This window comes from Astyanax mexicanus, chromosome 1, assembly GCF_023375975.1.
Source record: "Astyanax mexicanus isolate ESR-SI-001 chromosome 1, AstMex3_surface, whole genome shotgun sequence".
Taxonomy (NCBI): Eukaryota; Metazoa; Chordata; class Actinopteri; order Characiformes; family Acestrorhamphidae; genus Astyanax; species Astyanax mexicanus.
The window spans coordinates 99,834,480-99,848,068 of NC_064408.1; the positions used below are offsets into that span (position 1 = coordinate 99,834,480).

Genomic DNA, 13,589 nt, shown 5'->3' on the forward strand with positions numbered 1-13,589 from the left:
CAAACCTTAAATAAAGTAAGTGAAATATTTCTCATTACTGCCCATAATGAGAACATTTTAAAAAATCCATTATATATAACAGGATATGAGTAAATATCTGCTGATTGTGATGATCTACCCCTAATGACAGTGTTCTTGAATTTGTACATCCATTCTATGAAGTGGATGAAAGCTTTTAAAGTGGAAATAAAAAAAACTGAACAACTCAACTTGTACATTACACAACAAAAAGGTGGAAACATCCTCATGCATCATAAAACATCCATATTAACTGCATGCATGTAATGAAATAGAATTGTTTATCATGCAAAATCTTACAGAATGTACAGACATTATGTGGCTTGCATACTTTACATACTGTCTCTTCAGTTCTTCCTGTGGTTGAGGAAAAAAAATGAAAGCATGCATTCACAGAGAGAGAGAGAGAGAGAGAGAGAGAGAGAGAATGAGAGAGATGATCTGTGTGTGAGAGAGAGAGAGTGCGTGAAAGAGCATGCACACACGTGTGTGTGTGTGTGAGTTTATATGTACACTGGAGGCTAAGAGAGCCACCCAGGCTAATGCTGCTGCTCTATGCACTATAATTGCTCACATTATCTCTGCTATTTTAAGCCTGACCCACTGTCAGTTAACCATGCTTGGCGCTGGGCCCGTATCATGGCAACCGCACTTACCGCACTGCAACGTGTCATCCAAGACCCTGGCCTGGGGTCTGGTGATGCCCCACATGCGCGAGTCCCAGCCCACGACCGTCCCTTCCTCGCAGGCCCCGTGCTCCGACACGTCGTCCCAAACCCGAAACAGGTAGAGCTCCACAGTGGCCTGTGTGGCCCCGGGGGAGGCGTTCCGCGGCTGACAGCCCAGCAGGAGGGTCCCGGTGGGTGGGATGGTCCGGGCGATAACAGTGCGCTGCTGAGGGTCCGGGTTTCCGCTGACCTCCAGGCTGAAGCTGTCTCTCCGAGCATCTCGGCGAAGGCACAGGCGGTACCAGCGGCCCAACTCCAGCTGCCCAGAGAAGCGGTGCTTCACCCCCAGCAGCCAGGCGTAAAGGGCACTGTCGTCACCCTGCAGGGCCAGGTCATAGTAGGGCGAGCGGGGCGACGTATAGGTGAAGGCCGTCCACTCTCCCGGGGTCACCACACGCACGTCCACGCACACAGTCATCTGGAATTGCAGCGGCATCGCCCAGCTGTCCTGCAGCGTCCAGTGGTCCGAGCAGCCCTGCAGAACAGCCTTGGACTTGCTCATGAAGTAGCCCCCCACTGTGAAAAACAGAGAAAGCTGTGGTGATGTTCTGCTTTATATAACTTGAACTCACAGTGTGAGAGTGGGGGATGAGAGATCATGGGCAGAGGTAGTCAGTGTTTTTTTTATTAACATAAGACTAAAATTGTTTGCAGATATATTTTCATTAGTATTATACTATATGTCTTATGTATATATCTGTCTAATATGTCAAATATGTACATTTCTGGCGTATTGCTATCTTGGCAGCAGAAAACACAGGTGCGCCACTGATTGATTAAAACCCTGATGTGCTGTCACACATACACAAGGACAAGCAGTAGTACACAACCCAGCTTTCACATCAACAAAAAAAAAACAGAATAAAAATAAAATAATGTTGTTTTTCTGTATAAATAACCTGCTCATGCAGGTCTGTTTCCTCTGCTGAGAAGCAGAGAAGTGAGGTGCTGTTAAAATACCAATCCGCCAAAGTCAGAGCTCACCTGGCTCAGTTCCAATTGCACTGTTCCAAGCTCAATTCTGGGGGCTGAAAACCCTCCTAGCACACGCCTGCAATTAAGCATGGTTCAGTGTTCAGTATGTAGTATGTACTGGTGTACTATTCTATTGGCAGTGTGTGTGTGTGTGGGAGGGGGTGGGTGAGGGGGTGTATGTATTTCAACATCTGTGTAGGGTTGCAGCGGTAACCGGTTTCACGGTATACCGTGGTATTAAAATGCACGGTTATCATACCGTGTGTGTTTGCTTATTACCGGTAAAACGCAAGCCAGCGGAGAAACTCACCCGCGCATGCGCAACTCTGCTCCGCTTCAGCTACTCAGCCCTCCAGCACACAGTGGTGAGGATGGCAGAACGTGCATCAGATTTAGCAAATCTCTGTCCGCCTAAAAAAAAGGCTAAACTGAAATCTGCTGTGTGGGACTATTTCGGATACCCACCGAACGCACCCGAGGATGGTTATCCGATTTGTAACCAATGTGGCCGTAAAGTCGCAGCTAAAGGAGGAAACACATCGAACCTGTTCTCCCATCTCAGAGAACATCACCCCGCTGTGCAGCTCAAAGTATGTGTTTAGTTTATAATTTTAATCTGAACCTAAATAAAACCTCTTTGTAGTCGTGCACAACCCATGCGGTAAGCGCCCGCAAAAGCGCTGAGTTATCCGAAATTTGGGCACGCAGGTACAGGCGTAAAGTGCGTGCTGCGATGGATTCACGTGTCCGTGTAAAGGTGCTCGCCGGACTGGATGTGAAAGACGCCATTCATTTACATGCGTTCATATTCAAATTCTAACGTGGCTGTTTTTCATGTGTTAAAACCAGACTCGCTGTGAAAGCCTTAAAATAGAAATCTCTATTGTGAGGATCATGTCAGAAATAAATCCCCTCTTTCTGCAGTATCTGCTTATATACCAACTTGGCAGTAAAACGGACGTTTACAACAGTTGTTGATCAGACACTGACCCAGGCTCAGTTTATCCGATATTACATAATTTAAACTTAAATAATTGTACTGAATATTTTGAAAACAGGATCTTTACTTCTTAGAGGACATGTAATGTGTGTAAAGTGTGTGTGTGTGTGTGTGTGTGTATAATATATATATATATATATACATACATATATACATATACACACATATATATATATATATATATATATATATATATATATTTATATATATAAATATAATTGATTAATATTATTATTCTATTATTGGTTTAGGGTCAAGCTAGCTGTGCAAAGAAATTTCATGATCCAGCTCAGCCAACTGTCGCACAGTCATTTGCAAAGGGAATTAAGTTAGATCCCTCGTCTAAACAAGCCCAAGAATTGAATCATGCTGTGGCATATTTTATTGCCAAAGACATGATGCCCTTAAGAGTAGTGGAAAAACCTGGTTTCCTTCACCTGATGAAAAAAGCTGTTCCAATGTACCAAGTTCCATCAAGAACATACTTTGCCACCAGTGAAATCCCTCGCATGTACCAAGATGTGAGAGCTAGTGTTGAAGAACAGCTAAAGGAAGCTGTGTGTTACTCAGCCACCACAGACTTGTGGACCAGCAGCAGTGGAGGAGGGGAACCATTTATAAGTTTTACAGTCCACTACCTCTCTTCAGACTGGCAGCTCAAGTGTCATTGTTTGGAAACTCATTTTTTCCCTGAAGACCACACCTCAGAAAACATCTCTGAAATGTTTGAAAACATACTTCAGGAATGGAAACTTCCAAAGGAAAATCTGTGTGGAATTACCACAGATAATGCAACAAACATGAAGAAAGCCTTTTCAGAGTTCCCTTGTGTCTGGCTCACTTGTTTCGGCCACAATTTAAATTTGGCCGTTAACAAAGTTTTGAAGATCCAAAGGGTGGAATCTGCTGTCAGAGCATGCAGACACTTGATTCAAGGTTTTTCTCGGAGTTGGAAGAAGAAAAGAGATTTCAAGAAAAAACAGGCAGATCTGGAACTCCCTGAGCATGCCCTAATTCATGATGTAATAACAAGATGGGGATCAACTTTTGAGATGATCTCCAGGTTCCTGGAGCAACAACAGGCTATCTGCGCAGTACTGGCAAATGAAAGGAGTAATTGGCATCTCATGCCAAAAGACAGTGACATAGCTGTACTTGAGAAGGTCAGCCAGCTTCTTCACCCCTTCTATGAGCTCACTGATGCTCTGGCCTCTGAGAAAAGGGTTACACTGTCCTCACTCTCACCAGTACTGGAGCACATCAGAAGTGAAATTCTCGCTGAGCAAGCTGAAGACAATGCACTCACCAAACAGATGAAGCAAGTAATAAGGGAAGACCTAGAAGTCAGATACACAGAGCAGCTAGAACGAGTGCTGAAAGTATCCTGCTTTGTTGATGCCCGGTTTAAGGGAAACTTCTCCAAAAACCTGGATGACACAGTTGAGGCCTGTGTTGAAGAAGCTGTAACCATTGCAACAGAAGTGTCTTCATTCCAAAAACAGCCTCAAGAGGAAAGGGAAGAAAATGAGGCAGGAGAGGGCAGCAGCAGCACCGCTACTGTTACTAAGAGAAAAGGGAAAGGTCTGTCTGCATTGCTACAAAAAATAAGTTCATCCAGGCAAAACAAGGCAACCTCAGGAAATCAAAACATCCATGAAAAGGTCATGTCTGAGGTCAAGATATACATGTCTCTTCCTACTATTGGCACTGATGCTGACCCTCTGGCTTGGTGGAAAATGCATGCTGAAGGAATGCCTTTTCTGGCAAATGTGGCAAGAAAATATCTTTGTATCCCTGCCACAAGCGTGCCTTCTGAAAGAATGTTCAGTACAAGTGGACATATTCTGTCACCTCAGCGCTCAAGATTGAGCCCTGAAAAACTTAACATGCTTACGTTTCTGCATCATAATCTGGCATAAATATTAAACACAAATGACTGCTGCACTAAAAGTCTGATCTCAGGAGAACTGTTCAAGAATTTTACTGAACCTTTTTTTCACATTTATGTTTACAAAGAAGTATTTTTCTTTCTAAAGAGACATTGATTTTTATTTAAAGATTTAGGTTTCTCTAATTTTGCAGTATTTATATGAACAGGAGTACAGCTTATTTTTTTTAACGGAGACATTTTGTATATAACAGTTCCAGGTTTCTACAATAAATAGTTAATTGAACAAAAAACCTTTGTTGTAATTTCTTTAAGGATCAGTGTATCTTTTAATAATATATGTAACAAACTGTGATACCGTGATAACCGTGATACCGCGGTATTTTCTGAGACGGTTATCATACCGTGAAAATCTCATACCGTTGCAACCCTACATCTGTGTCAGCAAAAGGTGCTTGAAGCCATACACAAATACACCAAAAAATCCATAATAAATTAATTTATTAGGAATTACATTGATCACAAAACGGATAATCTGAAAAATAACTAAAAAAGCAAACAAGCACAGTATATTACTTATTACTTATTATATTATACTTATTATACCGTTACTATATATATATATATATATATATATATATATATATATATATATAGTAAATAAATAATCATTAAACATATTTTGAGGGTTATCTCACAATATTAAGATATCAGTTCCAATATTAAATACAATCCATTTAATGATGTTGAACAATATTGTGCAAGTGAGAGCTGAAGTCTATCAGGACCTATTCTGGAATGTGCTCTCTAAGCTGTCACTAGCATTGCTAGGTGTGTGTTTTTGTTCCTGCATCAGGTTAGCATGAGTCATTATTCGTTAGGAATATTATGACCTGCACATTAACCATTTAGCTCATGCATGTCGCTTTGCATTCCTTCACCAATCGCTTCACAATATGCTGAAAATGTCAACCAGCCCTTTTCCCAGAGACAGAGAACCAAGAATAGCCTCAGTCTCCTCCCATCTGTCCAGAGCTCAGCCCGGCGACACAGCAGCAGTCCTGTGGGTCCTGCGGCCACTGCACTCAGCTCCATGTCAGCAGTGCAAACAAGGCTGCAAACAGAGGTGGCCTTACTTATACTGGAGTAGCCTAAACCCACTAAATCTATATTAAACTAAAGTGTCAGTAATTCAACACGTCCTAAAGGGGGTTCTATATTGTACTGGAAGATCTGACCTGTAGCAATAGTGGAATTCTACAAAGAACCATTTTAAGAAGGCTCTTTCAAGAACACTGTATAACCCTGAGTGTTTAAAGTGCTCCAACTGATGCAGCCTTACTGGATAGTAGGGGTCGGCAATATGGTTCGAAAATAATATCATGACATTTCATATATATATATATTTTTTGTTAGTTTTTTTTTTTCACAATAACAATACTCTTGGCAATATGACGATAAAGAATATTTCAAGAATACACTACTGCAACAAAATGAACATAAAATTGTTCTATTGCATATAATATGATATGGTGCAATGATTCTAATAATGATGTGATGTCATGATACTAATAATGCACTTCAAATATCCCCATATATCCAGCACTGAAGTAAAATGAATGATACTGGACAGATATAATCTGTCTCTAGTAGATATATAATGGGAAACAAGTACAGTGTGAATTTTTCTTTTGTTAAAAAAAGCGAAAAAAGTAGTGCTCTGATGTGATAATTGGGGTGGGTGATATGGCACGATATTTCAGGGTACAATATCATTTACGATATTCAAAAATGTTGGCGATATTATTGCGTACGATACGATACGGCACTGGGTAGCCAGCACTATTAGAGTAAAGTGCAGTGACAGAAGCCTGTGGTGACCAGCATCACACTAAGAGCCCTATCTTATGCCCTGCGCAAGGTGTGTCGTGAAGCTTGTGAAGAAGCAGATCAGTTTCCTCCGTTAACACAGTTGACAACTCGCCTATACATCACTAAAATAGGGCCCTATGAGTGATGAATGGAAAGAGCACCATCTACCCACCCAGAGAGATAAGTTCCAATTTTGCTCTCAGATTCCAGCTGCTGACAGCAAGCACTAGGTGATCCTTGGATCATGGTGGTAGTGTGTTAGCCCCCTAGACCAGCAGTTAAAACTGCAGGCATTGCAACATGTCTCTTATTTTCTGTCTATCAGGCAAAAAATATGTAACGATACAGGATATTCATTATTATTTTTTTGTGCCTCTTATTGCCCCTCTGCGGATCCTAGTACGATAACCGCTGCCCTAGAGTTCTTTTCTACTGACTTTTCTCAAAACATTTTTAAAGACCATATACAAGTTTCCTTATCAAATTAAATAACCACTTAGCAAGATTAAGAATCGTTCAAACATCAGTAGAGGTGTATAGCTTAACAATCAGCAAAAGCTTAAGAAACTTTACACAAAGTTCTCTCTCTGCCAACCAATGAATCCCCCAGTGTATTCCCAGTTTGAAGTGGTCAGAGCCTATAAACAGTAGTCTAGTTAGGGACAGTGGGTGAACCAGCAACAGGGTCATGGCATGCCAAGTCTCACTGATGCCTCACAACTTGCATGACTTTGTACCAGAGTTCATGTGGATTTTATACCTTGACTGGTTAGACTCCCTGCCACAAGAGAGACCTACACAATAGAAGGCAGGTGGTATAAATTTTATGGCTGATCATTGTACATGGTGGACATCTAAGCTTTGTTTTTATATATTAAACAGTGATGATTAATGATGCAAACCATCCTGGAAACCTCCACAAAAGAACTTGCAGTCTGGCTGAGATTCAAACATATTGCAAAGAAGCCTCAATTAGCTCAATTCTCAACCACTGGGCCCAAACCATCAGTGTGCCATGAAGCACAGTCTATTGTCCTACTTGCCCTTCCTCAGGGGGAGGCAGTAGATTATAGTGGACTATTAACATCACATCAAGTCATAAAAATCTATAAACCTTAAACTTTACATTTACAAATAAAAACATATAGCAGAATGAACTCATCAGATTGAATCGGAAGTGGAGATGTTTTTTAAAACCCCTTAACAGGCCAGGATTTCTGTCAATTGTCTGCCTGACATTACACCAATACATATAGAGGATTTCTATTCAAGCATTACATAAAAAGCTTTCATGATCAAGCATTCAAGAAGGATTCAAAATCATAATTGTAATTCTAACAGAAAAATATAAAACAAATATTTAAGCAAATCTGCTAATGTCAAAATATATTGAATAAAATCATAAAATTGGCTCTTTACTGAACTTCATTTTAAAATCAATATTTTCCTGAATACAAACCACACAGTCCTCCAAACCTTTCATGTCATTACGGTTGTATAGTTTTTACATCTATTTTCAAACATGCAGAATTTTGGTTGATTCCTGTTATTGAGCTGTAATTATTAAATGGCGAAGAGCGAGTGAACAGAAAAAAAGAGTTTTTGTATCACCTACACTTGTAGCCAGTATACGGGACAAGACATTTTAAGGGGAAACCTTATTTGGTCAGGCCATACTTCTCATTTTCACTATCAGCACAACATAAAAAGAATTTAACATAAAAGGTTGAGTTTTGTGTTCTTGTAGGCCATTTTACTTTATATTTACACTGAGAACCACTGATCTAATTAAAACAGGTACAACAACAAGACAGAATGGAATCAGGAATCAATTCTAGCTCCACCCATTGACTTCTATTACAAGTAACTTTTTCCCCATACCTCTACAAACATAAGAAATGGAGATTAGTTTGGAGCATGTTGGAACATTCCTTTAGCTACTTGGACGTGATTAAACGTGACTAGTTAACAAGCAACAGTAATCTTGGTGTAGTTTGATGGGAAAAAAACAGGTCTTAAGTAAACAAAGTGTGTGCTGCTTATCTGTAAGACAGACAGGCTATGAAAGCAGCTGCGGCCTATTTCATCTGTAAATATATGGCGATCCACAGCAGCCAGTTTGGACCACATTCCTGTCAAATTATCTGTGGCTCTGCTGTGTTTCCAGCTTGTGTCTACAGCGTTTCATAATCATATACGATAGCTTGCGAAACAGGCCAGCCCACATTTGGGCTCTACATGGGCATACTGTCAGTCATGACTATAAGACTAAATTGCAGCAGATTAAGCAAATGACTGTGCACATGTACGTATGTGTGTGTTTGTGCCTGTGAGTATGAATGTGTTCCTGTTTGTTTAGGACTTCAGGAATGCTCCTGCAGGTATGACATACACCTGCAGTCTCTAGCGTCATGGTACAATATAACAACAGGTGCAAATATCTCCTGAAAGCCCTCGCATTCTCTCTCTGAATATAAGAGAAATAGACTGGAGGCCCAAGGCTAGGCAATATGTCCAGAAACATTATTACAATACATTTTTTCTATTGTCCTGACCTAATGATAATTATCAGAACCTATTACATACACATACATCAAAGAAGTGGTGCACAAAGTACGGAAAGTCCTGAACTCTAATTCCTTTCCCACATGAGATAAAGAACTAAATTGTTTGCTTTTAAATGTACTCAACTATCGACAATATAAATATAGAGTATTACTGTGCAGTAAGCACACCCAAAAAAACACATGAGAAAATAGCCAACTTTATTGCTTTATTGCTTTTTATTGAAACGGCGCTATGTTCCTTTGTTCGCAATATGCTCCGCAATGTACTGTGCACACGCTCCCCACACGGGAAGCGTCTTGTGCCAGGGGAGCCGTTTCCCTCTGAGCTTCTTGTGGTAGTGCCTATAAAAATCTATAAAGAAATTGTGAGCACAGAATAAAGAAATCATGAGCACGGAATAAAGAAATTGTGAGCACGGAATAAAGAAATCGTGAGCACGGAATAAAGAAATCGTGAGCACGGATTAAAGAAATCGTTAGCTCAAAATAAAGAAATCGTGAGCACGGAATAAAGAAATCGTGAGCACGGAATAAAGAAATCGTGAGCACGGAATAAAGAAATCGTGAGCACGGATTAAAGAAATCGTGAGCATGGACTAAAGAAATCGTGAGCACGGATTAAAGAAATCGTGAGCACGGAATAAAGAAATCGTGAGCACGGAATAAAGAAATCGTGAGCACGGATTAAAGAAATCGTGAGCACGGAATAAAGAAATCGTGAGCACAGAATAAAGAAATCGTGAGCACGGAATAAAGAAATCGTGAGCACAGAATAAAGAAATCGTGAGCACGTATTAAAGAAATCGTGAGCACAGAATAAAGAAATCTTGAGCACGGATTAAAGAAATCGTGAGCATGGACTAAAGAAATCGTGAGCACGGAATAAAGAAATCGTGAGCATGGACTAAAGAAATCGTGAGCACGGAATAAAGAAATCGTGAGCACGGATTAAAGAAATCGTGAGCACGGAATAAAGAAATCGTGAGCACGGATTAAAGAAATCGTGAGCACGGAATAAAGAAATCGTGAGCACAGAATAAAGAAATCGTGAGCACGGAATAAAGAAATCGTGAGCACGGAATAAAGAAATTGTGAGCACAGAATAAAGAAATCGTGAGCATGGATTAAAGAAATCGTGAGCACGGAATAAAGAAATCGTGAGCACGGATTAAAGAAATCGTGAGCACGGAATAAAGAAATCGTGAGCACGGATTAAAGAAATCGTGAGCACGGAATAAAGAAATCGTGAGCACAGAATAAAGAAATCGTGAGCACGGAATAAAGAAATCGTGAGCACAGAATAAAGAAATCGTGAGCACGTATTAAAGAAATCGTGAGCACAGAATAAAGAAATCTTGAGCACGGATTAAAGAAATCGTGAGCATGGACTAAAGAAATCGTGAGCACGGAATAAAGAAATCGTGAGCACGGATTAAAGAAATTGTGAGCATGGACTAAAGAAATCGTGAGCATGGAATAAAGAAATCGTGAGCACGGATTAAAGAAATCGTGAGCACGGATTAAAGAAATTGTGAGCATGGACTAAAGAAATTGTGAGCATGGACTAAAGAAATCGTGAGCATGGAATAAAGAAATCGTGAGCACGGATTAAAGAAATCGTGAGCACGGATTAAAGAAATCGTGAGCATGGACTAAAGGAATCGTGAGCACGGATTAAAGAAATCGTGAGCACGGAATAAAGAAATCGTGAGCACGGATTAAAGAAATCGTGAGCACGGATTAAAGAAATTGTGAGCATGGACTAAAGAAATCGTGAGCATGGAATAAAGAAATCGTGAGCATGGAATAAAGAAATCGTGAGCACGGATTAAAGAAATTGTGAGCATGGACTAAAGAAATCGTGAGCATGGAATAAAGAAATCGTGAGCACGGATTAAAGAAATCGTGAGCATGGACTAAAGAAATCGTGAGCACGGAATAAAGAAATCGTGAGCACGGAATAAAGAAATCGTGAGCACGGAATAAAGAAATCGTGAGCACGGAATAAAGAAATCGTGAGCACGGATTAAAGAAATTGTGAGCATGGACTAAAGAAATCGTGAGCACGGAATAAAGAAATCGTGAGCACGGATTAAAGAAATTGTGAGCATGGACTAAAGAAATCGTGAGCACGGAATAAAGAAATCGTGAGCACGGAATAAAGAAATCGTGAGCACGGAATAAAGAAATCGTGAGCACGTATTAAAGAAATCGTGAGCACGGAATAAAGAAATCATGAGCACGGATTAAAGAAATCGTGAGCACGGACTAAAGAAATCGTGAGCACGGAATAAAGAAATCGTGAGCATGGACTAAAGAAATCGTGAGCAAGGACTAAAGAAATCGTGAGCACGGAATAAAGAAATCGTGAGCACGGAATAAAGAAATCGTGAGCACGGATTAAAGAAATCGTGAGCACGGATTAAAGAAATCGTGAGCACGGATTAAAGAAATCGTGAGCACTGATTAAAGAAATCGTGAGCATGGACTAAAGAAATCGTGAGCACGGAATAAAGAAATCGTGAGTACGGATTAAAGAAATCGTGAGCACGGAATAAAGAAATTGTGAGCACGTATTAAAGAAATCGTGAGCACGGAATAAAGAAATCATGAGCATGGATTAAAGAAATCGTGAGCACGGACTAAAGAAATCGTGAGCACGGACTAAAGAAATCGTGAGCATGGACTAAAGAAATCGTGAGCACGGAATAAAGAAATCGCGAGCACGGAATAAAGAAATCGTGAGCATGGACTAAAGAAATCGTGAGCACAAAATAAAGAAATCGTGAGCACGGATTAAAGAAATCGTGAGCACGGATTTAAAAAATCGTGAGCATGGATTAAAGAAATCGAGAGCACGGACTAAAGAAATCGTGAGCACGGATTAAAGAAATCGTGAGCACGGAATAAAGAAATCGTGAGCACGAATTAAAGAAATCGTGAACACAGAATAAAGAAATTGTGAGCACGGAATAAAGAAATCGTGAGCACGGAATAAAGAAATCGTGAGCACGGATTAAAGAAATCGTGAGCACGGATTAAAGAAATCGTGAGCACAGAATAAAGAAATCGTGAGCACGGAATAAAGAAATTGTGAGCACGGAATAAAGAAATCGTGAGCACGGATTAAAGAAATCGTGAGCACGGACTAAAGAAATCGTGAGCACGGATTAAAGAAATCGTGAGCACGGATTAAAGAAATCGTGAGCACAGAATAAAGAAATCGTGAGCACGGAATAAAGAAATTGTGAGCACGGAATAAAGAAATCGTGAGCACGGATTAAAGAAATCGTGAGCACGGACTAAAGAAATCGTGAGCACGGATTAAAGAAATCGTGAGCACGGATTAAAGAAATCGTGAGCACAGAATAAAGAAATCGTGAGCACGGATTAAAGAAATCGTGAGCACAGAATAAAGAAATCGTGAGCACGGAATAAAGAAATCGTGAGCACGGATTAAAGAAATCGTGAGCACGGATTAAAGAAATCGTGAGCACGGATTAAAGAAATCGTGAGCACAGAATAAAGAAATTGTGAGCACGGAATAAAGAAATCGTGAGCACGGATTAAAGAAATCGTGAGCACGGAATAAAGAAATCGTGAGCACGGATTAAAGAAATCGTGAGCACGGAATAAAGAAATCGTGAGCACGGAATAAAGAAATCGTGAGCACGGATTAAAGAAATCGTGAGCACGGAATAAAGAAATCGTGAGCACGGAATAAAGAAATCGTGAGCACGGAATAAAGAAATCATGAGCACGGATTAAAGAAATTGTGAGCACGGAATAAAGAAATCGTGAGCACAGAATAAAGAAATCGTGAGCACGTATTAAAGAAATTGTGAGCACAAATTGCAAATCATTTACTCAAATGAAAAAAAACATGAGCATTGACTGCTATATAATTTGCTTGATTTATTTATTTTTTTTTCATGCAAGTTGGTATCAGTATTGGTTTCAATATTTGCAGATACTTAAAAATCTGGCATCTGTATCAGAAGGAAACAAGTAGTATGCATCCCTAAAATTAAGCAAGCATTGCATCACACTGTAACTGAACCTTTTACGAATCATTACACAGCTGGGTCTGACCTGCTGTTCTGTCTTAGGCTGAGGGTTATGTGGTCAGGAGTTTGAGCACTTGCCCATGACATAATCACCCACACACTCTCACTTAATCACATCCTCTGTCCCACATGTCTTTATCTTACCACCTCTAAAACCATACCTCTCACCTATTTTTCTCTCTCTCTCTCTCTCTCTCTATCACACACACACACAAAACCTCTGCGGTTTAATTGTAACCCCGTCTCTCACTCCTTTGAGCCCCAGTCGGTGTGGTGTTGGCGGCTCCCTGGAGGGATGAGGGGCTAAATGGTCTAAATCTCCTTGGCTGACCACAGCAGCCCACACACTCGCCTCTGCTAATTAATCTGAGATTAAAGCAGGGAAATGTCATAACAGTGTGGGCCTGCTGGACTGGCCACTGCGCTCACCTAGGATCAAAAGATTCTCTAGCTCTAGTCTTTGTTCTGTGCCAG

The 13,589-nt window shown here is 40.4% G+C and overlaps 1 protein-coding gene across 1 annotated transcript in view; it reads right to left on the reverse strand.

Annotated features, from left to right (window-relative positions):
- LOC111195199 (mucin-5AC) overlaps positions 1–13,589 on the reverse strand; it is a 47,374-nt gene that overhangs the window by 18,730 nt on the left and 15,055 nt on the right. Inside the window, exon 3 of the mRNA XM_049476151.1 lies at positions 675–1,262. Coding sequence (XP_049332108.1) covers positions 675–1,262 — 588 coding nt within the window. The remainder of the gene's footprint in view (positions 1–674; positions 1,263–13,589) is intronic.